Here is a 26,210-nt window from a genome sequence, read left to right on the forward strand (position 1 = left end):
CAAGGGGCCTTGATAAGAAAGGGCTGCGCAAAGGCAATGCGCATGAAAGTGGCATCCCATCCATGGACATTTGGCTTAGGTGGTGGGAAAATTGTATTGCTCACTGGGGCTTGATTTATTCCCTGCATTACAGTCTATCATTTCCAGGACTTAAGGCACATTTTCGATGGCAGAGGGCATGTGTGGCAGCTGGTTGGGCTGTATTTGAGCAGGTGGCACATTCATGTGCAGGTTGGTAGCAGGTCAGCCCTCTTTTTCGTCATCATCTCCTCCTCATCACCTGCTTTCTTCCTTTGCCCTCTGTGTGTGTATGCATGTGTGTGCGTGTGTGTTCTTGCTTCTATCTTGCACACTCCCAAGTTGTTCCAAACAGCATCCAAATCTCAGTAAAAAGCTGCTCCAGATGGAAGTCAAATCTTGATTAGAATATATTCTGATACCATGAATCACAACTTTAACCATCTTTGCAAAGCACTAATATGATAGATATATAACTGTTATCCACATGTACATATCATTCATCCAGATGCATGTGAAAGTTTATTTCCAGCCAAAGATGAGCATGAAGGTTATATTCCATTTTGCAAGTGAAAGAATCATGTTGGTGAGCATGTAACTTGTACCATCTGTCCAATCTAGCCCAATAATCTCATTATCTCTGGCAACATTATGATGATGAGTAAAACCTGTCACATTTGGCATCATCCATTTAATATATCAGCAGCATCAAGCTGTCAAAGCATGTTTTGCCATTTTTTCTTTTTTGTCTTTTAAGATTTGTGCTTGTCATGATATGGAAAATTAATAAATTCTACTGAAATGTTGAACAATGATCACACTGATCATTATATGCTATCTAGTGTGGTTGTTCACAAGGATTTCCACCTAGGAAAATCTTTTGCTCTTACATACCAAGTAAAGTGCCCTATCTAACACACATTCACACATGTTCTAATCAGGATCATACTTGCAATGAGGCAAACATATGTTCTAATGGCAATCATACTCGCAATGAGGCAGCTCTTAATACATAATACCATCTGCAACACTTGCAATGCCTTGTTGGATGACATCCATGTCACATATGTTGCTACATGTTAATCTGTATCGTATTTTCTGGTGTAATCTTCTTCAATTCTGCAATTTAATTTTTATTTTGATAAGTGCTTTTGGCTCCTTGGATGCATAGAGAAATGAAATGTCATTTTGTTCCTGGGTTCCTTTACTTTGGAAAAATTTTCTTTCTCACAAGTTGGGCCTATTGACTTAAGTGAAAATTTAATTTCTGATATTCTATTCGTCTCTCGTATTTTAGTCGTTTTGCAAGGCTTGCAATAGTTGTACATTGTCCTTGTTAGAAGGGGTAATACTTTAGGGTTGGGAATCATGATTCTATCATAATAATTTTGGTTGCTGTATAATTAGGTCAATAAGCGACATTCTGAAGTACTGCAAGGAGAAGGACTGACAAATGTAGAATGGCGATCAATTATAGTTGGAGATATCGTACGAGTCCAAAATGATACTGAGATCCCAGCAGATTTAGTCTTTTTGTCATCATCAGATCCCCAAGGTTCTTGGTTCTTCCATTTATATCAATATTAGTTTCTACATGCTGCTTATTCAAGAGGTGTACCATTTTCAGCAGTACTGCCTTGATTTGAGTGCTCTTTAGTAGATTTTGATGGGCAAAAGACTTTGTCAAATTCCCCAGCTCCCCAGCTCTGTTATGTCTACATGAAAAGTTTCCTCTAAGGGGGTATTGCATGCCATATAGATGATGGTCACAAATAATAAGAAAATCATTGCACTTCTGGTGCAAGATCAAGGTTTTCTTAGCCCAGATTTAGAACAGCCATGGGATAATAAGGGGCCTTATTCCATGTTTATGATGATTAATAACTGAGCTGGAGGCCAGGCAGAAGAGGTGGAGACAATCCAATGATCTAACAAACTAGTAAGAATGACTATTACAATTTGAATTTCAAATATGCCAAAATTGTTTGCTTCTTCCACTTTCAAGTCTTGCATGAAAGTCATGCCTATAGGTATCAATGGAGTTACTTTAACATCCCCTGGAATTTCAAAGTCATTCCTCTAGGTGTCAATGGAGTTACTGTAACAGCCCTTGCAATTTCTAATCTTGCATTCCACAACACACGATAGGTCTCCACAACTTAAATAGGTCTTGTGATTGGTGATTGCTATATGCTGCAAGAAAAAATAGGTCATGTGATTGGCATCAATGGAGTTATCGTAACAGCCCTTGGAATTTCTAATCTTGCATTCCACAACACAAGATAGGTCTCCACAACTTAAAATAGATCTTGCGATTGGCGATTGCTTTATGCTGCAAGCAAAAATAGGTCATGTGATCGGCCATGCCTATATGATTCTAGGTCATGGCTGCCCAAGAGTTAAGTCTATATGCAACAATGATAGCTCCTGCAATAATCCTTCAGCAGTGAAAAATTGTATGTTTGTATATTTTGCATCAATTCTAATGGGAGTGTGGACATTGGATATGCCATGTTCCCATGTCAGATGTGTATTCTTTGAGCTAGGAGTTCCAGACTCCAACTAATCTAAATGTTTAGCTCTGACTGTCGTGCAGTTGACTTTGGATTGTAGACTTGGTCACTAGGATGGATTACAGAAGGTAACAAAGGAATATTGCAAGATGGATCTCGAGTCAAAGGATGGCTTGGACCTTGTTCTTCCACGAGTCTTTCATCAAAGACTTCCATGTATTCATCACTGAAAAGAAGGTAGAGTAATCTTGACGGGAGATCCTCTCCTCCAATCTTGTGTAGAGATTCAGGGTACTAATCCCTCAAAGTGTGCAATGAGGGAAAAATTGACACCAAAGGAAAGGGTCCAAGGAGCATTCCTTTTGTGAGGTTGGTCGAGACATCTTTGAGAATATTCTTGTGTGCTCTTGAATGCCAAGCTTTCTAGATTGAGGCGCAGCTTTTGGTTAAGAGCACTCAACTTTATTACCATGTGAAGAGATGCTAGGACAAACACGAAGAAATGGAAATGTACAACGACATGATAAATGCGATTAGATGAATGCTCAAATGAAGATGAGGGTGTATAAATGTGAAGATGATAGAAAGGGCCTCCAACCTTCATGTATAAAGGACTAGGGTAGAGGTTGTGAAGATATGCTAGGATTTGCACAGAGAAAGCATAGAATGTATGATCACGACTAAAACACAATAACACAGATAGTAACGCAATAAACACAAACCCAAAACGCAAAACCCAAAATGCAAAAACGAAAATGAAAATGCAAAACACAAAACACAAACACAAACAAAGGAGAGAGAGAGAGAGAGAGAGAGAGAGAGAGAGAGAGAGAGAGAGAGAGAGAGAGAGAGTATACTCCACTCTGGTTATCCTTTCTATGTGATATTTGAGAGAGAGAGAGAGAGAGAGAGAGAGAGAGAGAGAGAGAGAGAAGAGTCGGCGGGAGGAGAGCGATGGCGGGGAGTTCGTCTGCGCTGGCGCCGCCTGTGTCTGACGACCTGCAGAAGGTCGTCTGACCTGCCTGTCCCGCCCTCCGCTTCCTCCTGGACCCCGGACCCGCGTTGGCCGCCTGAGACCCCGTCGCCTACGCCCCTGTTGTCTGCCTGCGCCCCCGTCGACTGCGCCCTCGTCGCCTGAGTCCCTGAGCCCCGTTCGCCTGGCCCCTGTCGTCTGCCTGAACCCCCGTTGTCTGCGCCCTCGTCGCCTGAGCCACCGCCGCCTGCCCGCGATTCGTCAGTCGCCGTTTGGCCTCTGTCCGTCTGCCTCCGCAGGTCCACGTCTTCGCCTACGTGCCTCTGCGCCTGCCCGTGAGCGAGACAGTGCTCGACAGCGAGGAGTCGCCTGCGCCCTGGAGCCATAGTCTGTAGCCCCGCTGCCTGTTCCGTTCGCCGTCATCTGCAGTCCCGTCGCCTTCTCCTGCAGGTCCGTAGCCTGCATCTCAGAGGCCTGCCAGTTGCGTGTTTTGCCCTGCTGTCGCCAGTCGGATCTGCAGCCTCCGCTTAGACAGCAGTATGGCTGGCCTGGATATGGATTTTCTCGATCGGACGGTGGCAGCCCTTGGCCCTGACTCCGACACAGAAGAGCCAGAGGATATGGTGCCATGCACGGAGGAGCTGCCTCCGGGTTCTGAACTGCCAGGTTCGGAACTGCCGCCTGCCGGCAAACGTTCTAAGCATACTTCTGATGAGCCAATGGGTTGTCAGGATCGTTCCTATGCGCAAGTGGCCTCTGATCCTGTGGATTCGCAGGACATTGACTGGGAACATTTACTAGACTTTGCCAATACTCTGCTTGGCGATTATGTACAGCATAATAATGAATCCTTTTCTAAAGCAGGAACGGATGATGTCTTGGAAGCCACGGTGGATCCCAAATCAGTCTTGAGATCCTTCTCGGTATTTTATGAGCGTGCAGTTATACTTTTCTTCACTGGCAGGATCCCAGTCCTGTCGCATATTCGCCAATGGATGCACCATGTATTGCAAGGGGAGTGTGTTGAGGAGATCTTCATTGGTCCTCGCGGCTTTTATGAGGTGCTGTTGAAATCGGAAACGCATAGAGCTAAGCTCGTGTCCAAGTTGCCACTATTCTTCGATCGCCGCTTGGTCCATGTTGTGCCATGGCGCCCCATGGCCGACTTCCAGCGTCTGCTTCAGCGAGAATGCCCGGTGTGGGTGGAAGTCGAAAATTGTCCGGCAGCATATTGGCCAATGTTGAAGGATGCGATGGCGGTTGTGGGCACAGTGCTGGTTCCCCCCAGCCTCAGGGCAATGAACCGCAACCGTTTATGCATGTTATGGGACACAGCCAGGAAAAGGCCTGCCTGGCTTCGCCTCAATTGTACAGGCATGCATCCTTTGCATTTCCGCTTGAAATGGGGTAATTTTGCGGGCCACTGTTTTTCATGTGGTAAATTGGGGCATTTCATGGCTGAATGCCCTCAAAGGCAATCGTCTTCGGAGAATGCGCAAGTTGTGCTACCCAAGGATGACATGGTGCTGGATGCCCCGCCCCAGAAAGACCTTCAGTCACCTCATGTCATGGATCAAGGCAAACAACAGGTCCGGGGTTTGGACTCCCGTCACACTGACTGGATTGAGCCACGTCCCAAAAAAGGTAAACAGTTGGATGCAGGCCGGGCGGCTCCTGGGCTTACTGCTTCTCCGGATTCCGTGCGCACGTATACGCGCAGAAAAGAAATGGTTACTTCACAGCAGGTTGCGCGTACTACGGCCCCGTCTGCCCCCCGTGATCAGTCTCCAGGGAAAGTCTCTACCGACGGGCCCAAAGGCCCTCCTGCTCAGCTGGAGTTTGATGCCAAAGGTAATGTCATTACTCCCTGGGATCGGCGTTATCCCCGCCCCGCTCCCAAGGCAGTGGATGTCCCTTCTACCTCTACAGCAGGTCGCCAGAACTCGTTTGCAGTTTTGGCTGATTTTCTGGATGAGGGCGTCTTGGATGCTCTCGCGGCAAAGGTGAAATCGAGGCAACAGGTGCCTCGTTCCTGACTTCCTTCTTTGAAGACATATGAAGATAGTTCCGAGGATTGTGCGAGGCATTTGCTCTCGCCACTAGCAACATGCCATGTCGATCGTCTTGCATGAAAACCAGTGGGATGTATTGGATTCTGGGGATTTCATGAAAGAAAGAGACATACTGGGGATGCTGGCACAATTGGATCACTCGGAATGCCCTTTTTTGGATTCAGCCTCTAAAGTCCCGGCACATATTGTGAAGGTTTCTAGCATCGGCAGATAGATCTCCTTCGGCACTCAGGCGTACTCCCTCGGGAGACCTTTCTTCCCTGGCATATGGCAATTTCCTCGGCGGCTTTGTCATGACTTTTGTAACTCTTTTGTAGTGTAGTACTGGAGCCTTTACACATGATGGCTTACTGTCATCATGTATCTTGTAACCAAGTAAACTTGTATTTTTTTTCGTAATTAATACAATTACCCTTTACGAAAAAAAAAAAAAGAGAGAGAGAGAGTATATTAACGTCTCTAAAAGGCCAATGTGGCCTACGAGACCAAAGCAATACATACAATGATGATGGTGTGTTTCTCATCTGGAACGAGAAAAGATGAAAGACATGCCTATAAAACTGAAAAAATGAAATAGTTTCCTATAAAAGGGAAATATGTCAATGATCTAAAAGTGAAAGTAGAAAAAGGAAAACTCTCCATCAATGAGATGTTTGTCCTCTAAGGAGGTGTATCTTTGCATGGCTGAGGCGTCTCGGCATCTGTCTCCTGTGGCGCTCAATGATGGCTTTAATTTGTCTGTGGTGTGGATGTCTAGGTCTTCGTCCGGGTGGACGTGGGCGTCTAGACCGGCTAAGTGCCACTGCTCTATCCAAAGGGACACCTACAGAAGATGAGGTCCAATAATGATGTACTCTTGTAGGCTGTGGCAGTAGTAGTGGTATCTGCCATACTCTGTTGTGTATCAGTGAAAAAGTCAGTGATTGCTCTCTGTCTCTGTGAGCCGAGTTGTGGGGGCCTCCTACTCCGTAGAATTGTTGCTCTGCGTCTCTGGAGCTCCAAGAGGAAGAATCCCAAGCATCTCTGATCCTCAAACTGTATGATCCGTCTCAGGGGTCCAAAACCCTCTCAAAACAGACAGTGGTATCTACCTCGTATATCATAATATATAGTGCATCGGCAAATGTAGTGTCCCTCTGTCTGTGGCTCTCTGTCGCATAGTGGGCATATGCGTTTCTTTGTCTGTATACCCTCCCATCTGCCTGTCTCAATCCTCAGGTGGTGGGATGAGGTGTGGATCTGACCAATAACTGTGCATAGTCCATGAGGCAGTTGTGTGTCCATGTAATTGGGTCGGGTGATGAAACCATCCTCAGATACTTGAAGGAAGTGGGTCTGGTAGTGTGCCATCCTCGTGCCATGGGGGGAGGGGGGTCGGATCCAGGTCTTCTCCGTATCTAACTTCAGTATGTCTGCTCTAATCACATGGTTTAGCTTTGATCGGCTTAGGTCAAGTGTAGGGCAATCCAGTCTATAGTCAAAGGGGGGTAGTCTGTCAATCTGCAGCCCATGTAGGCTCATCCATGCACTCATCTGAGCCTGGATTGCTGTAAATGAATGAATGCTGTAAATGAAGGAACGAATGTACAAGATGTTCAAGGGCAAAGCCGTCCAACAGCTGGTGGCTCTCATGGGAGTGGGTTGAGGGAGGGGTCAATGTGTGTCGTCCATCGGAGATGGATCCCTAGTGCAACAACCAACAATGGGAGTAGAGGCTGATCAAGAAAAGTGCTGAAAACACAAAAACAATGTGCTTAAGATGATGGCAGTTGATCACTAGCAACAATGGGAGATTGGGCAACATCATAGACCATGTAATAGCAATTGCTGAGGGTTGGACAGCTAGTGGAAGATGGCTGATGCTGAAACTTGCAAGACAAGGATAGGCTGAATGGTGGGCAGCTTGTCTATTTATAGGTGCAAAAGGATGCTCCCAAATTAGGGTTTTGCACGTGGGACATAGAAACTCTCCAAAACCGCTGCCCGTTTAATGAAACTTTTGATAATTTACTGTTTTGGGGCTGTTTTAAAGAGCTAATCAATGGGTAATGAATTTTTAGCTCAACACCCCCTCTTAGGCCTAAACTAGAACTAGAAAGGGATTTTAAGAAAAGCTTAAGCCTAGTTGTACCCCAAGGCGTCCCACCCCAAATTAGGGTTTTGCATGTGGGACATAGAGACTCTCTAGAACCGTTCTCTGTTTAATGAAACTTTTGGCAATTTATTGTTTTGGGGCTGTTTTAAAGAGCTAATCAATGAGTAATGAATTTTTAGCTCTACACCCCCTCTCAGGCCTAAAACTGGAACCAGAAAGAGATTGTAAGAAAAGCTTAAGTGCAGTTGTACCCCAAGGCCTCCCACCCCAAAGTAGCTAGAGTATCAGATAAAGGGTGCACATTGGTTGCCAGTGGCCTACCAAGATCATGTTGAGAAACCAAGTCATTTAGTATATTTATTTTTGGTCCCAAAAAGGCCTTTTGGATGCCTCCTAAGAGAGTCGGGGTGTCACCCGAGAGACTTCATGCGACACTCGAGATTTTTCGTGCCTATAAATACAGCACTGACTCCACCCAATCATTCCATCCCACATTCATTCCGATATTCTGTCACTTTCTTCTCTCTCCCCACTGTTGCTCACACCCCACCCAGAGGACATTGTAGTTTGTGGTTTCCATCTTCCCTTGCATCAAGTGTCCTTTCTTCTACACTTTGCATGCTGTGTTCTGGGCTGTAGACACACTCTTTCTACTAGGCGTCAACTTTCATTATTTGATGATTGGGTCTCTTCAACCAGCGATTGTCTCCTTCTTGCTGGTGTCAATTTCTCGTGCATCTAGACATTTGTGTTTGATTTTGTAGGCTAGGTTGTGTTGGGTGCTTGATCATCAGGTGACCATCTCCTCCACTAGGTGCCATCATCCTTGGCTGCATTTTGCAGTTTGAGCCGTCCCTAGCCTCAGCACTATCTCTGGGAGGCACCTATTACTTCATCGAGGCTGCGCTTTGTAGTCCTTGGCCCACTGGGTTCAAATTTTCTCATTTGGTAGGCTATCTTGTTTATCTTTTTCTTCCGGAGTACGCGTTTGTAGTTGGTGATCATCTTTTTCCACTTCAATGGTCTAAGAGGACTATGTTCCGCTTGCTCAATAGTTGTCCTTCACCTTCAACATTTACCTTTGATGTCTTAGTGTCGGAGGATTGTGTTTCGATCCCATCATTGTCCAGATTCCCTACAAGTGTTGCTGTTTGATTCAAATTGGATAGTGCAGTTATCTTCAAAGCTTTGGTTCCATTGTATCAGTTTGATTCATTTAGCATGATTTCGTGATTCATTATTCATTATCATCTTCTTCTGTGTTTTTAGAGTTTCTTTTCTCTCTCAGTGTTTGCCATACTCATTGTGTTTCTCTCCACAACTCCTCTTGTCTATATGGTTTGCTTTCACCTCAAATCATATTTTTACATGGTATTAGAGTATACCTGCTATTTTGAGAGACTATAGAGGTGATGGTTATCTTACCAAGGGAGTCCAAGTAGTCACCCCAGAGAGGACATAGTATCGGACAAAGGGTGCTTGTCGGTCCTACAAAGATGGATGGAACCACATTGAACTTTTTTTAATTTTTATTTCTTTGGAGAATAGATATGATTTGGGGCCTTTCAAGTAATTGTGTCCTATAGGGAGAATGACAAGGGATGGGTAGATCCAACACATCACAAAACAAACAAGCTAACCCAACCACTCGAGGGTGTTGAAGACGAGGGAAAGGGGTGAAGAAGGATGATGGTGTGGTGGTAAAGAACCATCTATGGAGATAGCTCAAAAGATCCACCCATGTGCGCTCTGCACAATGAGATGCATAGTAGTGTTCTATATGATGAGAATGCACATGCAATAGGTGCCACCAAGATAATATTCCTTGTGGAGAAATTGTTCACTTGCCCACGTGTCCTTTACAAACATGATGAAATCATGCAATGCAAAGGAGAGGTACAATAGGAAAGGAAGCTCGAACTTGAAGACAAGTGTTGAATCTTGTAGAATACTAAGAAGGGTAGGAACCCCCTTTCAACTTGGATGTCAATGCTAAAGGAGGAAGAGGAGCTTAATGTTGGGCTTCATGTGGTGCCGAGGACCATGAAGATGGATGAAGATGAGGATGAAGCGTCGTGATTAGAAGAGTAAGGTGGAAGTCACGGCCATGATAGCATCAAGAGAGATGCTGCTCGATCTGTTTTGAGAGGGGAAGCCTCCATACCTATAGAAGAGCAAATCTCTTAGGAAGATGAAACCACGAAAGAAATGGTATGCATCCCATGTCTCGGGCCTAGGAAGGACTAGTGTAAATTTGCATATTAGCCCTACATTGAAATACAAAACCTTGCAAGAGACCAAGACTTGCAAAACATAGGTGAGTAGTGAGATGCTCCGAAGCAAAACAATAGAAAGTAAAGCTAAAAGAAAGTTGTGCAATGAGTATGTGTGTATGAGTGAATGTATCGGAATACTGAAGAAGGAAAGATTAACGACGCGGCCACTATTGCGTACGTCCATTAGCAAGTTGCCATCAATGAAATGGTTGACTAGGCAGACAAGTGGTTCTAGATGGAGGTGCAGAGAATGACCTAGGAATGGATGCAAAGAGCACAATGGGAGAGGAGCTAGTAAACCAATTGGCTAATCCTTCATGGGTACTGAAAGATATAGGCTATTGGGACGGTCTGTGTGACGCATGTCCAGTGGCCTTTGGGGTAAAAGGAGCAAATGGAGCAGCAACAAGGGGTGTAGCCCCACTAGATTGTCCAATAGGAGTGAAGACAGTTGAAGCAGTTTGTTGTGGTTTCTCTCTTGTTTTGGTGTGCATTGGCATCTTGTAAGTTCTTGCTACCATCAAATTTCCCTTGCAAAGAAAGAGGCAACCAAACCCATCCCTGTTTGAATAAGAGAATGTAGAGGACTTCTTTTGGACTTGATTGTGTAGCCATATGTAAGGTAGGGACTGACATTCAAACTCATTGAAGGTTAGGAATCGGGGCAATGATATAATGTGTTGAATTAAATGGAAGTATTTTTTAGGCAGTTTATTAAAAAGGAACATAACTTGATTGTTGTTTGACCTCGGTGAGCGAGTAGTGGCAAATTCAAGGAGTAACCGCTGATATTTGGCCAACTTGACTTTTAGATCATTCCCTTCCTTAATGGAAAACTTATGAAGCTCAAAGTCAAGAACGATATGCCGAGTGCGATCTCATGCCGTTTAGTGGTCAATGAGATGACTCCAACTCACAGATGTGAGGGAAAAATTTCGTAATTGAAAGTGGAACTTAGGAAGTAACCCCTATAGTAGCTCAACATTGGCTATGGCATTGTGAGCTCTCCATTGATGACTGTACTTAGGGTGGGTTTAATCAAGTGTTTGGCATAGCCTCTAGGCCAACAACAAGGTCCCAAAGGCCTTGATGCTCAAGCACTTGTTGCATGAAGTTCAACCAAGTGTTGAAATTCGACCCATTGAAATGAGTCTTATCCATAAAGTCATTCTTTTCCGTAGTAGTAGGAGTGGTAGTGCTGTAAGAAGAAAAATGTGGGTACAGGAGATAGGGTGGGGGAGTGGAGTACACTTGGGGAGTAATCCTAGAATGCCCATCGTGCATGCGTGAAGTGTGCATAGTGGATCTAAAAGTTGGGAATGGGGACTAACAAGGCATGGGCATGGCGACCATATGAGTAGCCCATGCAGGAGGAAAAAGGGACATGTGGAGTAGAAGATGGAAATCCTTCCATAGGAGTGATCCGTGGAGTGTGTGATGATGCACCATAAGCAGAGGATGGGAAATCCTACATTTAGAAGGTTGATAGATGAGGAGGTGAGTGACCTGTCAAAAGAGCAGACTAGAGCATGGCTATGGTAGTTTGAGGAGATAGAGTGAACTCATGAAGACATAGAGTTGAAGATAGAATGTTACACAAGTGAATTAGGTTTCAAGATTGATTAGCTTGGACTCATAAACAAAGTCTTGTGTGGTTGGACAATGACTCAAACTCTCAACTAAAAGAACAAAAGTACCATCATATTGCATTACTCATCTTGCAAGTACAATGCTTTATAGTAGTTGGGTTATTTCAATCTCCTCGTTGTGCATATAGGATTCAGGACATCTTTTTCTAGAGCATACATCATTTGCCATTTCTCAACACCCCCCCTCAAATGATGGGTTCCTACAGTTGCTGGCTTTTGCTCCCCCTATATGATAACATGGCCCCGGAGACTAGCTCATAGGCAGCCTAGTCAAGTTAAAGCTTGAAACTTTACATCTTTGGTAAGGGTTTTGTTTTACAAAGCAAATCCACTAAGGGAAACAAAAAATCCACTATGGGAGAGATCATTTCTTCAAAACAATCTGTCAGAGGAGTTGTTGATGGTGGAAGCATCTTCTTCTTCTTTTTCTCTTTCATTCATGAACTGATTCTGGTGGTTACCATTCTGCATCTGTTGTGCTCTTTTATGGTGGAAACATTCACTGGCTATATGGCCAGTCTTACCAATAATGACATGTCATCCGATCTTTGTTGTCGGTGTTGAATCCTCGACCTCTTCCTTTGGGTCTAGTAGCTCCTTTGGTGTATAAGAGATTTTCCCTAGATGATGGGACACCATCTTTTGCATTCTTGTTCTTCTATTTATTCTCTTCATCAAGAAGAGAGTGCTCAATATCTTTAAGTGAGAGACTTGGAACATTACTTAGGGTGGACACAAGATTCTCATATGGATCCTTATTTACACTTGTAAGTAGTACCGCTATTGCTTCATCTTCATCAATATTCTTCTTAAGAGTTGCAAGCTGGGTTTTTAGGCTCTTGAACTTGTTAATGTGTATGGTCATGGAAGCACTGTCTTTTATATCTAGTTTATAAAACTGCATGAGTAATTTTACCTTTGAATTCTTTGCTTGGGTACCAAACATCCTGTCAAGTTCTTCGCATGCAGTTCTAGCATCTCTGATGCCAGAGATATGATGTAGCACATCATCACTTAGTCCCCAGGCAATGATGCCTAGAGCCTTGTTGTTCATCTTTTTCCACTCCTTTGTCTTGAGCTGGTTTTCTTCATCGAACCCGTCTTCATCATCTTCCTTCTTGCTATCTGCATCATCCTCAAATAGGTCCCACAAGTCCTTTTGCATAAGGTGGTACATGGTCTTCCCCTTCCAGGCATGAAAGCCTTTTCCATTGAACTTGGCTATTTGCTCAAGTTAAGACATTTTGAAGGTCTTACCACAAGTGTACTCGGGCAATGTCTATTCTTTTACAATGATATTGAAGCTTACAAGAGATTTAATCAGTTGGGCATTCCACATTAAAATTCTTTGTGTTTCTCGTTGCAAGATTAAAGTAAAACCAGCAATTGAATTGTTCTTGGATGTGTCAAGAAACACAGGTGTCAAGAAGCCCTAGGTTAGTATCAAGAGATACTAGCTTGATTTTAGGCTTGATGTTACCTAATTTTAGGTGGTCTGCTTGAATTCAGGTGAGTTGCTCCAGATCTTCTTCTTGAAGATTTATACTTGCTGGAGACTTTAGTGCTTGTAGCTCAGTGATTAAAACCACTGTTGATAGCTTCGGTGAGAGGAACGAGTGATAAATGTCAAGCTTTTGAGGTTTTGGCTATGGAGTCTTTAGGGTTATTGACAGACCTGATTGGTTTTTTGATCACAACGGCCTGTAGAGGCAACCAATTGGTGAGTCCTTTGATGGGGAGTAAGCTCATTACCCCACCTTTGATTGCCCTATGCTTGGAGAGGGAATCGTGGCTTGTGCGCGCAGCAGCAATAGTACAATCAGAGGAGGTGCAGTTTTGGACAGCAAGCGTAAATTTCTGCAATGCCATCTTGTAGAGGGGCTAATGTTGAGCTGTGATGTAATGCAGAGAAGCGACCTGAGGTGTAGAGGATATGTCTAGAAGGAAGCTTCAGTAGATATTGCCTGATTTGGGAGATCCAAAGGCTCCAAGGTAGGTAGGTACTGTTGGCTATGGCTGCCATAAACTGTCAAGTGAAGATAGAGATGAAAAAGAGGTCATAAGCTAGCATTGAGTTGGACTGAAGTTAAGAAGGCTTGAGAGAGTAGAGAGGAGAGATAGATTGAGATGGGCCATGCTTAGCTGAGCTCTGATACCATGTCAAAAGAGTGGATGTAGAGCATGGCTATGGTGGTTTGAAGAGATAGAGTGAACTCATGAAGACATAGAGTTGAAGATAGAATGTCACACAAGTGAATTAGGTTCCAAGATTGATTAGTTTGGACTCATAAACACAGTCTTGTGTGGTTGGGAAAAAATGACTCAGACTCTCAACTGAAAGAATAAAAGTACCATTATATTGCATTACTCATATTGCAAGTACAATGCTTTATAGTAGTTGGGTTGTTCCACTCTCCTCACTGTGCATATGGGATTCAGGACATCTCTTTCTAGAGCATATATCATTTGTCATTTCTCAACATAACCAAGGGTAGTGAGGGGAATGCCCATCATAGCCGTTCCAAGGTGAAAAGTAGTACTCACTTGTGGGTATGTAGAAGGCACAATGTTAAAGGGTGGCATTCTCCCCTAAAAATATACTAGGATGCAAAGAGGTAATGAAGTGAGGGTAGATGGAATATGATGTGGAGAAAGAGAGTGCCAAGAGCGGAGATGGATCCAATCCCTAATGTTACCGTGTTTCCCGCAGCACAGAGGAGCAGAAAATGGAAAAAACGGAAATAGCAAAAAAGGCGCAGGATAAAAGTAGAAAAAGGCGCCTTGACCGGTAACCAGTCCCTGAAAAATTTAAATGTTTAAGCACGACCCTCAGAAAGCCTCAGTGTTGGCCCGAGACAACAAAAGAGAAAAAGGGCGCACCATTAAAATGTGGGAGTGCCCCCAAATCTTTGTAAAAGAGTGCCAGACTCGCTCCTGTGCAAAGTGTACGCACTAGTTGGGAATAGGATAAATTAGAATGGTGGGAAATGGGAAAAAGGGCCTAGGCTACGGCCGGCCATGTAAAAGAGGGAAAAGGGGATGACCGCCCAAAAAGGATTTAAGGCTTTGTATATAAAGTTGAAAAGTGAATGAGAAGCTCATTCTTTGGTGTGTGGCAAAAGGAGTCTTCTTCTTCCTCTCTTCTTCTCTCCTTCTTGCTTGTGTGTGCTCTTGAGAGAGGGAGTGTGAGAGTGTGAGAGAGTGAGTGTGTGTGAGAGTGAGGGATCAAGAGGGTGAAGCTCTTCACAATCTCCTCTTCTCTTCTTCTCTTCTCTTCTCTTCTCTTCTCTTGCGCGTGTGGCTATGGAGGATGGAGCTTGGAGATGGAGGAGGCTTGAGGATGCTTGAGCTAGCATTAAGAATCGTGGAGCTACCGGAGTGCAAGAGAGAGGAGGGTACTCGATCGAGCATCAAGGTAAACTCACTACACTCGTAGGATCGACGGCGCGTCGGCTAGGTGAGAGATAGCCATTAGAGCTCGCTTGGAACGCTTGAAACAATAAGTGGTCCATGGGTCTTGGCGGTTGAGCGAAAGCTCCCACACCTAATGTGATGGATACGGAAGTGGAGTGCAATCCGAGGATTTGGAATGGAGAATAGAGAAAGTTGAGGTGTAGATTAGTAGGAGGGATGGGAGGGATTTGAGAAGAGTGGTTTACATGCTCAAATGAAATAGAAAATATATATATATATACCTGATGAAGGATGTTTGCTTTGAGAGCCCCCTTTACTAAAGTTTACATATTGAAAATCATTAGGATCTTCCACACCAAAAGGAGAAACATGAGAGGGCCGTTTTGATTTATAAAACTCAAAGGGATTGTATGAACCTGACATTGGGCGTGGTTGAGATGAAGAAGATGGGTCACTAGGAGTCCCAAATGTTGTATGTCCTTCATGATTGGAGAGGTGATCTGTCTCACTAATCGGTTCGGCTGTAGTAGCAAAGAGGGTAGGTGGGGTGTAAGCAGAACCATACGTGATGCGGAAGTAATCTTCAAACTCCTTTGTCACGAGACTAAATCTAAAATAGGAGAAGAAAAAGAAGGTGAAGGTGAAGATGGGGCATATCGTCTTCCTTGTTGAGTCCATAATGCCTCGTTAGGGCCTCCAATGATGGAGAAGCTTGATAAGACATTGTGGGATTGTGAGAAGAAGGTATTTGAGACATTATGACTTAGTTATGCATCATTCGTGTACCTCACACAAAACCGAGCTGCCATAATATCTGCAGGATACTCTTTACAAGAGCACCGGCTGTGATACCATGTGAAGATATGCTAGGGTTTGCACAAAGAGAAGACAGAATGTATAAACACGACTAAAACACAATAACTCAGCAATAAATGTAAGTGCACAATACGAAATGCAAAATGCAGAAATCACAAACACAAAAAAAGAAGAGAGAGAACTCAGAAGTGAATGAATGAATGCTGTAAATAAAGGAAAGAATGTACAAGATGCTCAAGGGCAGAGAGTTGTCGAACAGTCGGTGGCTCTTGTGGGAGTGGGCTGAGGGAGGTGTCGATCTGTGTTGTCCACTGGAGATGGATGCTGAGCGCAGCAACCACCAGTCGGAGGAGAGGCTGATCAACAAAAGTGCCAAAAAAACAAAAACGGCCTGCTGAAGATGATGGCAGCTGATCATCAGCAACAATGGGAGGTTGGGGGACAACCTAGACCACGTAGTAGTAGTCGTTGGGGGCTAGACAGCTAGTGGAAGAGGATCGATGGTTAAAACTTGCAAGACAAGGATAGGGCTGCATGGTAGGCAGCCTGTCTATTTATAGATGCAAAAGGATCCTCCTAAATTAGGGTTTTGCATGTGGGACATAGAAACTCTCTAGAATAGCTCCCCATCTAATGAAACTTTTGGTAATTTACTGTTTTGGGGCTGTTTTAAAGAGCTAATCAGTGGGGGTAATGAATTTTTAGCTTAAGAAATGTGAGCTGAGAGTTTCTAGAGTGTGTTGTACATGAGATAGAACCCAGTCCACTAGGAATGAGGATGTGGGCAGCAGTGGAGGCAGCGAACATAGTCCTTGGGCAGCAGGATGTTGATGTAGACTCCAGGAAGCAAAAATGCAAGGTGAGTTGGCTGATACACAGCCCAATCAGGAGTAGATGAGACACTACAAGGAGACTTCGATTGCATGAGCAAGAGAAGAGAGGCATTTCTTTGCACTTTCTTTCACCTAGGAGTGGCCACTAGTTCAATATTATGCCTGCCTGAATGGCTATTTAATTAGCCTTGCACTTGACACCTCCTTGATGTGGATATCTAAAGAAATATTGTTTCCCATGATTCCATTCTATTATTTATTGTGCTTTTTGAGGAATCTTGTACTTTGTAAGTCACCTTGGTGATGATTTTCAATGAGGTGGGTTCATAAAATAAATTTTCCTTCTTGGAAAAAGAAAGAGCTTATTTAGTGTCGATTGGCTCAGTCTATTCCTTAATTTAATGATGGGATTTGGTTTAGTGTTTTTCAAAATTCAAAAGGGCTTTGCTACGATGCCCATCGTCTTGAATATGATGTCAGTGATGGACAAGAATGAAGGCAGATATTTGGCTTGTAAATTCACATGCACGCCTTCTGGAATACCACAGTAAAATTAGGATGTCTTGCATCAGCTTCAGGGATTTGTACAAAGTAGGTAGATACTTGGCACAATTTTATGGCCACACTGCATACTTTTAGAAGGGCTGAGATATGAGTATCAACACACTTTGTTCATGGAAGGTGACCATGACCCAAAATTCTTCGTGGAAGGTGACCATGAACCAAACTTCTTTGTTTGCATAGGTATCATTGAGATTGGAGTTGATTACTGCTCTATCTAGGCATTTACCAGTTCTTCCTTCTGAAAGGAAAACATAGCCCAATTGATGAGTTGAAAATCAAAAACCTAGCCCCATTGAGGAGATTCATATCTGCTGATCAGAGTGACAGCCTTGCTGCTCAAGTGTGTTGGATGGGAACTAGAAGGTAGAACATTGGGAAGTTCTATACATAGGACAAACTGTAAATGAAATTTGTGGCATATGTTTCCGTCTATTCTATCAGGGCCTTCCTTAAACATGATTTCATTGACTGTAATGCTATTAGTACTTTGCAAAGTTCGTTTTTCTTTTCAATGGTTGTGAACTGCAGCTTTATGATTAGCACTTGGCTAGCCAGGATATCCCTTCCCTGTCCCGAATGGGGTGTGCAAGCAATATGACTCCTTTTATGGTGTGCTGATGGTCCCCTCCAACTTTTTGGTAGTCATTATGCCATCTTATGGAATGGCAAGCTTGGCTAATCAGTTGTGCTATTTTCATTCATATGATTGGGCGCACTTGGCTTGATGTTAGTCATACACTCCATGGTTATTGGGACTCTATAATTTGAATCTTCTGATGGTGCAGCTGGTTAATGCCAAATATTCATTGTGGCTGGATATCTAGTCCTTCCAGCTAGAACATCAGGGTTTTCCTATATGACAAAACAGCCCCTGAATTTGGCTGTTTTCTATGCCTCCACTTGTATAGAGCTAGGCTCTCAAAGTGTCCAGCCAGGCATGTTCTAGGATTCTCATTTATTTATATTTTCTGTGGTTGTCTTGATCTTCGTTTATTAATAGAATGAAATTTTTATGAGAAGCAAAGAAACTATTTAAATGTATGCATTGTGAGAAATTGGTGCGATGATATAGTTCAACTAGGTTTTACTGTGTTAAGTGACTCTTGCAGGACTGGCATATCTTGAAACAGCAAACTTGGATGGAGAGACAAATTTAAAGATTCGAAATGCTTTCTACCAGTCATCAACTTTGAATCCGGAAGACGGGGACATGTCATTTAATGCATTGTCAGGCTTGATAATAGAATGCGAGCAACCTAATAATAGATTGTATGAGTTTGAGGGGTCTGTGTCTTTTCAGGTTTTTCTCTATTTAATATCAGCTTCTAGCTTTATGCTGTTTTTGATGACTGTTTTGCCCTAAGAATATGGAATATGGAGTATATGGCCATAAAACAAAGCTCAGTAGGAAGGAGGTGCATAATTATTGTTAATTTGACTTCTATAAGCTCTTTATGTCTAATTTTCAGTGCTTGTCAAGACAAGCATTCTCCTTCATTTCATGTTAAACAATCCTTTGGAGTTCAATACTGTAATGTCTTTCAGTTCGATGTTCATGACTAGCATTCATTTTCTTCCCGAGTCAGGGTCAAGGATTGATGCCTTTGGATGTAAGCCAGATTCTTCTTAGAGGTGCTACATTGCGGAATACTCAATGGGTAATGGGAGCTGTTGTCTTCACTGGTGCTGATACAAAATACATGCGGAACATGGTTTCTGCACCAAGAAAAGTAATGCTGACCCTGTCAGTTTCCTTTTAAACTGATTATTTGGGCATTGTTTTTGGGAAATGGAATCTTGAACTTGAGTTTTATAACTTATAGATGTAATATTCTGAACATTGCAATCAATCATGCAGGTTTCCCATCTTGAAAGAAAGACAAATATCCTTGTTTCTGGATTGTTTATTTTTCAACTGCTGCTTTGCATTGGATTAGCCATAGGACATTTCATGTGGTCAGACCGAAACCCGAATCATACCTATCTTACAAGTGATCATGAATGGCCAGAACCTGGGTTGAATCTTGCGGGCCTTTTGATTCAATTGCTTAGGTTATTGCGTCTCTTTTGTTTTTTAGAAAATTGGAAAAAGCCTTCAAATTTGTCCTCCTGACAATCAAATTCCTGCAAAGCCTGATATTCAACTGTCTTTATTTTGTAGGTTTATAATACTCCTAAGCTCCTTTATACCCATATCTCTATATGTAACTCTTGAGGTAGTAAAGCTTTTTCAGTGTCTGTTCATACAATGGGATGCCCAACTGGTTTACAAGGCAACAGGTGTTGCAGCTCAAACACGAACATCCAATCTTAATGAAGAGCTTGGACAGGTACATCTATTTTAAATTGATCCAGACTAATGAGTATTGGGGTAGATGGATCATAAATACCTATCATTGTACTCTGCACATGTTTCTGGATTGTTCTTAGGCTGTGGGAATGGAAGCCTTGTTTCTGCATGAGACATGACCTACATTAAACAAGGTGCCATTGTGAATCTTCTTTAGTTTTATTGAAGTGCTGTAGGAATGGAAGCCTTGTTTCTGCATGGAGACACGACGTACATTAAACAAGATGCCATTGTGCATGTTCTTTAGTTTTATTGAAGTGCTGGACTGCTTGCACCTGATCTTAAACTCTACTGGGGCTGTTTATTTGTAGTGAATGTTCTCTTACAATGGCTTCTCTTTTGAGGTCCTAAAGCAAGTTGATACTTCTGAGTCCTGAGTCTAAGGAACTTGACAGTCTACCGCTACCTTTGCATTTCAATTTCCCCCTATTGTTTCTTTCCAAAACTATGATACTTTTTTCAAACCTATTACAATTTTTAAAAACACTTGGCACAAATGCTACAGGTTTTGGGTTTGTGATACTCAGCAGCCAGATTAGAAGTTACGGCCGAATTTCATTTGCATTCCTCATGGCATTTCAGTGAGATACCTTGGTCGTCCTGTGGGCATGGTTATCACCTCAAAGCAACAGATGACACTCTTACTCTTGAGCATAAGGCAGAAGCTACAATTGAAGTACAAGAAGATTGTCTTGTAGGGACGCTGGTAGTGGCTAAGCAGGTTCTATTTGTTACCGTGTGGTATATTACCTCTTGTTGGGCCTTTGCTAGGGTCATGCATTGGCCAGGTAAAGTGCCAGATCAAGAGTTTCATTTCTTCAAGGTGGAGATGGAAGTTTAGTGATGAATAAAGTCTCCTCATATGTTATTATTTAGCTTAGATCTAGAGGTAGTTTGGTGATTACTGACCCAGACAGTCAGAATAGAGTACTGATGATGAAGCTTATTATGAGGAGCCTTCTTCCAAGCAAGGAGCTGTGGAAGAAGTTATTGCTATGGAGATTAGAGACTATTGTTCCTGCTGATGGAGGACCATGGAAACCTAGCATCCGCTGGATTTTTTAGCACATCCATGCTACAAGCTCGGGAATGCTTTTGAGGTCAGGTTCACTGCAGCCATCATTTGGGGTCGGAGATCAGTATCTGTAGGACTTCACCAGTTTGACCCCTGGCCACTGTTGAAGGGAAGTTAGAGGCAGCCTCTTCTCTTCAACTGGTTACTTAGGACAGAGAGAGTCCATACATGAGAGAGAGGATGTGCTTATCTTGGGGCAGGTTCTCTTTGCAGATAGCTTCGATGTGGGGGGAGTGGTTTGTCTATCTTGAGCTATTAGGTCAGTCATAGAGAAAGCAGCTTCACAGCATCGAAGGGGCTGGATACATGATGGAGAGCATTAGGGAGGTGGTACCCCTAGAGTGGAGGATAGACACGAGAACTTCTCAGACATGGACTGGGCTTTTTACCAAAGGCATCCTTCTGACAGTGGTGGCGTCCAATGGAGAAAGAGTGTTTACTTTCTCGGTATAGGAGGATGATAAACTTAGGGGTGAAGATCTGGATTAGTCGGAGTTCACAGGATGCTCTTGGAAGAATATTATGGTTATGGTTCATTGTGACAGGACCAGGTACTTGGACCAAAGTCTTGAGACATGAATGATGAACTCTTCAAAGACTTTAGTGGGAGCTTGGGGCATGGGTATGGAGAGATCCTTTTGTAGAAACACCTTGCGATTTCTCTTTTTTGGATACACTATTGGATTGGGGAGGAGGATTCAGATGAGAACTCAGCATTGGACAGTATAGGGTATCTCCTTGTTGACTTCTGGAGGACATTGGAGGACAACTTTAGAACTAGAAAGGTTTTGGCAGTTTTGGCAATTGGTACTTCACTTGTTATGACAGAGGCCCTACTCCTTTGCTAGATGCAAGGAGCCAAAGGAGACATGGAAATGCTACATTTGGGATTGCCCTAGGGCTCAAGAGATATAGAGGTGTCCAACAGCCTCTCTCTCTCAATGGAGCAGACTACGAACTTGCAAGCCGTGGAAGCCATTGGACCTGAAAATAGTTGGAAGAAACCTCTGTAGTGGATTGTGGTGGTCTCTAGGAGGGCTTATTGCCTTGTGAGGTCTTAGAGCCTCCTTTTTCTCACAAGGGCTTAGTGTGTGCTGTACATGTCTCATTACCTTGAGCATAAAACTCTAATAGCCAATGCAAAATGATCTTTGTCACCTAGAACGGTGAGGTGGTAGAAGGGGTAAGTGGTGGTAAACTCATATACACCGGTGGGATAGGGAGCAAAGGTCAATGATGACAATCATCAGTGGAGTGACCGGTCTTGCCACAGTAGAAGCACCTAGTGGTTTGTGCTTATGTCTTTGCAAAGGCCATATCATTGGTGTGGCAAACTTGTAAAGGGAGGGTGGGAGGGAGAAGAAGATTATGGTACCTCCCAAATAATGTAGTGAAATGAAAGTGTTGCTAGTCTCGCAACCTTTTGTTTCCTTCATTGACAAAGAGGATCTTTAGCTCTTTGAGCATGCTTGCTCTAATACCATGTCAAGAGATGAAATAGTATGCTTTGATACCATCTCAAGATATAGTAGGGTTTGCAGGGAGAAACACTAACAAACAAAACTCAAAACATAGAAGAAGAATGAAAAGTGATGAACACCAGTAGTCTCGAGGGCTGGACAGCCACATGGGAGGAGGTTGATGGCTGAAATCTGAACGTGAAGTGAGAAACCTGTAGAGACAGAATGAAGCTAAATGGGGGCAGCTTGCCTATTTATAGATGTGGAAGGGCGCCCCAAAAATTAGGGTTTCCACTAAACTCTCTGGAACCGCTCCTTGTTTTAGAGTTTCCACTGAACTCTCTCGAACCGCTCCCCGTTTTAGGGTTTTTCTCTAAAAGAGCATTTTTTAGTGTGTTTTGGATTGTTTAAGAGACTATTCAGCGAGTAATCTATCTTTTAGCTCAACAGCCTCTCTGAAGCCCAAAACTGAGCTGAAAGGTTAGGTGAGCCATTGTGATGTTTATGTACTCAAGGCGTCCCACCCCAAAGCAGCCAGAGCATCGGACAAAGGGTGCACCTCGGCTGCCCAATAGCCTACCAAGACTACAGAGGCGATGGTCATCTTACCAAGTGAATCTAAGTAGTCACCCTAGAGAGGATAGGGCATTGGACAAAGGGTGCACGTCAGCTGCCCAGTGACTACCTACCAAGCCCTACAAAGGCGGATGAAACGACATGGAACTTTTTTTTTTTGAATAAGAGAGGCAAATTTTATGGGAGACGGCCGATTGAGTAAGAGTGACCCGGAAGACGGGAGTAGGGAGGGTACATCCAACACATCACAAAATATAACAAGCTAACCCATCCACTCAGGGTGTTAATGAGGAGGAAAAATAGGTGATGAGGTATCCAGGTGATGGAGGAGGATGGTGGTGGGGTAATAATAGCCGCCAGTGGAAGCAACATAGGATCCGCTCAAGTGGGGCTTTGCACAATGAGATGCAAAGTATGCTACATGTTGAAGAATGCTCATGCAGCAGGTGTCACTTGGACAGTGTCCCTCATGGGAAATTTGTTCACTTGCCCAAGCGCCCTAGTACAAAGATGATGAAATCATGCAATGCAAAGGGTAAGGGACAACAGGGGGAAGAAGCCTGTCTCAAAGACAAAGTGTTGAAGCCTGTAGAGTATCCAGAAGGGTAGGAACCCCCTCTCAATCTGGATGTAGATGTCGAAGAAGGAAGAGGAGCCTGATGTCGGTCTTCGTATGGTACTGAGAAAACATGATAGCATCGAGAGAGATGTTGCACGATCCGCCTCGGAAGGGGAAACCGCCATGTTGGAAGAAGAGCAAGCACTCCTAGGATGATGAAACCATGAAAGGAATGGTGTACATCCCCACGTCTCTAGCCCAGTGAGGACCAAAGCAATCTGTAAGTTAGCCCTACACTGAAAGACAAAACCCTGCAAACGAGATGAGAATCTGCAAATACAGAGGTTAGTGGTGGGATGCTCCAAAGCAAAATAGAACAGAAAGAAAATCTCACTCAAAATAAATGCAATGAATGTGTATGTGTGTGAGTAAATGTAGTGGAAGATAAAAGAACGGAAAAGCTAAGGACAATGAATCCTATGGGCCCGACCCTAAGAGTGCGAAAAATGAATGCTAGACTCACCTAGGGTATCGGAAAGGATCTAGAGACATGCTAGTCTAAGAAGGTAGCTACCATCGCGTACGTCGAGTAGTAGGGCTCGGCCAAGGGAACGCCCGACGAGGTGGGGAGGACGGGGAGATAGATGCATGAAGTGCAACGGGATCGGAACCTGCACACCAATCAGCCAGTCCCTCGGGGGTAGTGAAGGGGCGCTGAGGTTGTACTCGAGCCAGATGTCCAGCAGCAACGGTGGGTGCTGAAGGAGCAGATGAAGTAGGAGTGAAAGGCGTAGCCCCACTGGAGTGTGCAGTCGCATCGGTCAGCTGAGGCTTTTTAGATGGAAGACCTTGGGCCTTGGAGCGACACTCCTCGTCCACATGGTTTGCTCTCTGGTAGTACGTGCAAAACCGGTTTTTCTTAGGGAGTTACTGCCAAATAGGTCTAGATTCTTTGGTTCCATTTGAGGAAGAGGAGTCACCCTTTGATTGGCTTGCCGTCGTATCTTGCGAGTTCTTGCCACTGGTGGTTTTCCCTCCCGAAGAAGAGGCAACCAACCCCCTCTGCCCTGAATAAGGCTGTGATGAGGATTTGTTGTGGACTTGATTATGCAGCCTTGCGTAACGCAAGAATTCGCACTCAAACTCGTAGAAGGTTGGCAATCGAGGTTGGGAGATGATGTGTTGAATGAAATTGAAGTACTTTTCGGGCAACTTATTCAAGAAGAATGTAACTTGATTGTCATCTGACTTTGGAGAGCTAGTAGTGGCGAAGTAATCGCCTATATTTAGCCAGCTTGACTTTCAGATCATTCCCTTCCTTAATAGAAAACTCTTGAAGCTCAAAGTCAAGATTGATGTGCTGAGTACGATCACAAACTGCATAGCGGTCGAGAAGGTGACTCCAACGCTCTGATGCGAGCAGGAAGTGCTTCAACTGAGAGGGAAACTCACGAAGCAACCTTGCAACAGCTCAACATTGGTTGTGGCATTGCGGGCTCTCCATTGAAAGATGTAGTCAGGGTGAGCTAGTCGAGGGTCTAGCATAGGCTCTAGACCAATGACGAGGTCCCAAAGACCCTTAGACTCAAGCACTTGTTGCATGAAATTAGACCAAGTGGTGAAATTTGACCCATTAAAACGTGTGTTATCCGTGAAGGCATTCTTGGCCATTGCAAGAGGAGTGGTAGTGCTCAGAGATGGTTAGTGTGAAAAAGTGTAGTGGGGGTAGGATGGGGGAGTGGAGTACACTTGAAAGGGCACCAAAGTGCCCACCAGGCATGCAGGTAGTGTGCAAGGTGGATCCATAGGTGGAGATGGGGTGACTAGGCATGGGCATGGTAGTTACATGAGGAACCCAAGGAGGTGGGATGGGAACACGGGGACCAGAAGATGGGAATCCTTGCGTAGGTGTAACCCAAGGAGAGTGTAAAGATGCAACATAAGATGAGGATGGAAACCCCTACGTATGAGTGGTCATGGGAGATGTGAAGTTGGGGATGGTGAGGGGGATGCCCATCACAGTCGACCCAAGAGTTATGAGTGTGCTCATTTACTGAAAGGTGAGAGGCATTGTGTTAAAGGGTGGCATTCTCCCTAACGAAGTACCATGGTGCAAAGAGGTAGAGAATGGGGTGGAGAAGGAAAAGGTGCTAGGCGCGGAGATGGAAGATCCAACCCCTAGGGTGTGTGATGCAGATGTGGAGTGTAATCCAATGTTTTGGAAAGATGATGAGAGATGATCAAGGTGTGATATAGAAGAGAGTGGGATGGGAGGGAAGTGAGAAGTGTGTGTGACATGCTTAAATGAAACAGAAGTTGTACATGTACCTGAATTTCGTTTGCTTCGTGAGCCCCCTCTATTGAAGTTCACATACGCAAAGCCATCCGGATCTTGTACCTCAAAAGAAGAAACACGCGAGGGTTTTGATTCATGCAAAACAAAAGAATTGTACAAACTTGACATTGGACCTTGTTGAGATGATGAAGATGGATTGCCAGACGTTCCGAATGCCAAATGTCCTCCATGATCAGAGAGGTGACCAGCCTCACCAACAGGTCCGAATGTGGTAGCAAAACTAGTAAAAGGGGTGTAAACATCACCGTACTTGTTGTGATAGTGTTTCTAGAAGTCCTTATTTGTCATGTTAGTGAAATTTGGTGAAGGTGGAGTGTTGTCCTCCGCGCTGAGTCCATAATGCCGTCTTATGGCCTCCAATGATGGAGAAGCGTGATAAGACATCATAGGAACTGGAGAAGAAGGTGTTTGGGACATTGTGATTCAGTTACGAGTCGTATTGTGTGCCTCACACAAAGACTAGCTCTCCACAATATCCGCAGAATACTCTTTACAAGAGCACCGGCTGTGATACCATGTGAAGAAAATTGCTTGGGTTTGCACTGAGGACACACAGAGTGTACAACCACGATAGAAACACAAAGAGACAGACACAGACACAGAGGGCAAAA

General features: G+C 43.9%; 1 protein-coding gene across 1 annotated transcript in view; it reads left to right on the plus strand.

Moving 5' to 3' along the window:
• Positions 1-26,210, plus strand: part of LOC148021602 (uncharacterized) — a 211,073-nt gene that overhangs the window by 32,174 nt on the left and 152,689 nt on the right. Inside the window, exons 4-8 of the mRNA XM_087697047.1 lie at positions 1,426-1,573; positions 18,333-18,523; positions 18,810-18,953; positions 19,082-19,275; positions 19,385-19,553. Coding sequence (XP_087553173.1) covers positions 1,426-1,573; positions 18,333-18,523; positions 18,810-18,953; positions 19,082-19,275; positions 19,385-19,553 — 846 coding nt within the window. The remainder of the gene's footprint in view (positions 1-1,425; positions 1,574-18,332; positions 18,524-18,809; positions 18,954-19,081; positions 19,276-19,384; positions 19,554-26,210) is intronic.

The sequence above is a fragment of the Lygodium microphyllum genome, chromosome 17 (assembly GCF_053477565.2).
Source record: "Lygodium microphyllum isolate KBCC chromosome 17, Lygodium_microphyllum_v1.1.10, whole genome shotgun sequence".
NCBI lineage: Eukaryota > Viridiplantae > Streptophyta > Polypodiopsida > Schizaeales > Lygodiaceae > Lygodium > Lygodium microphyllum.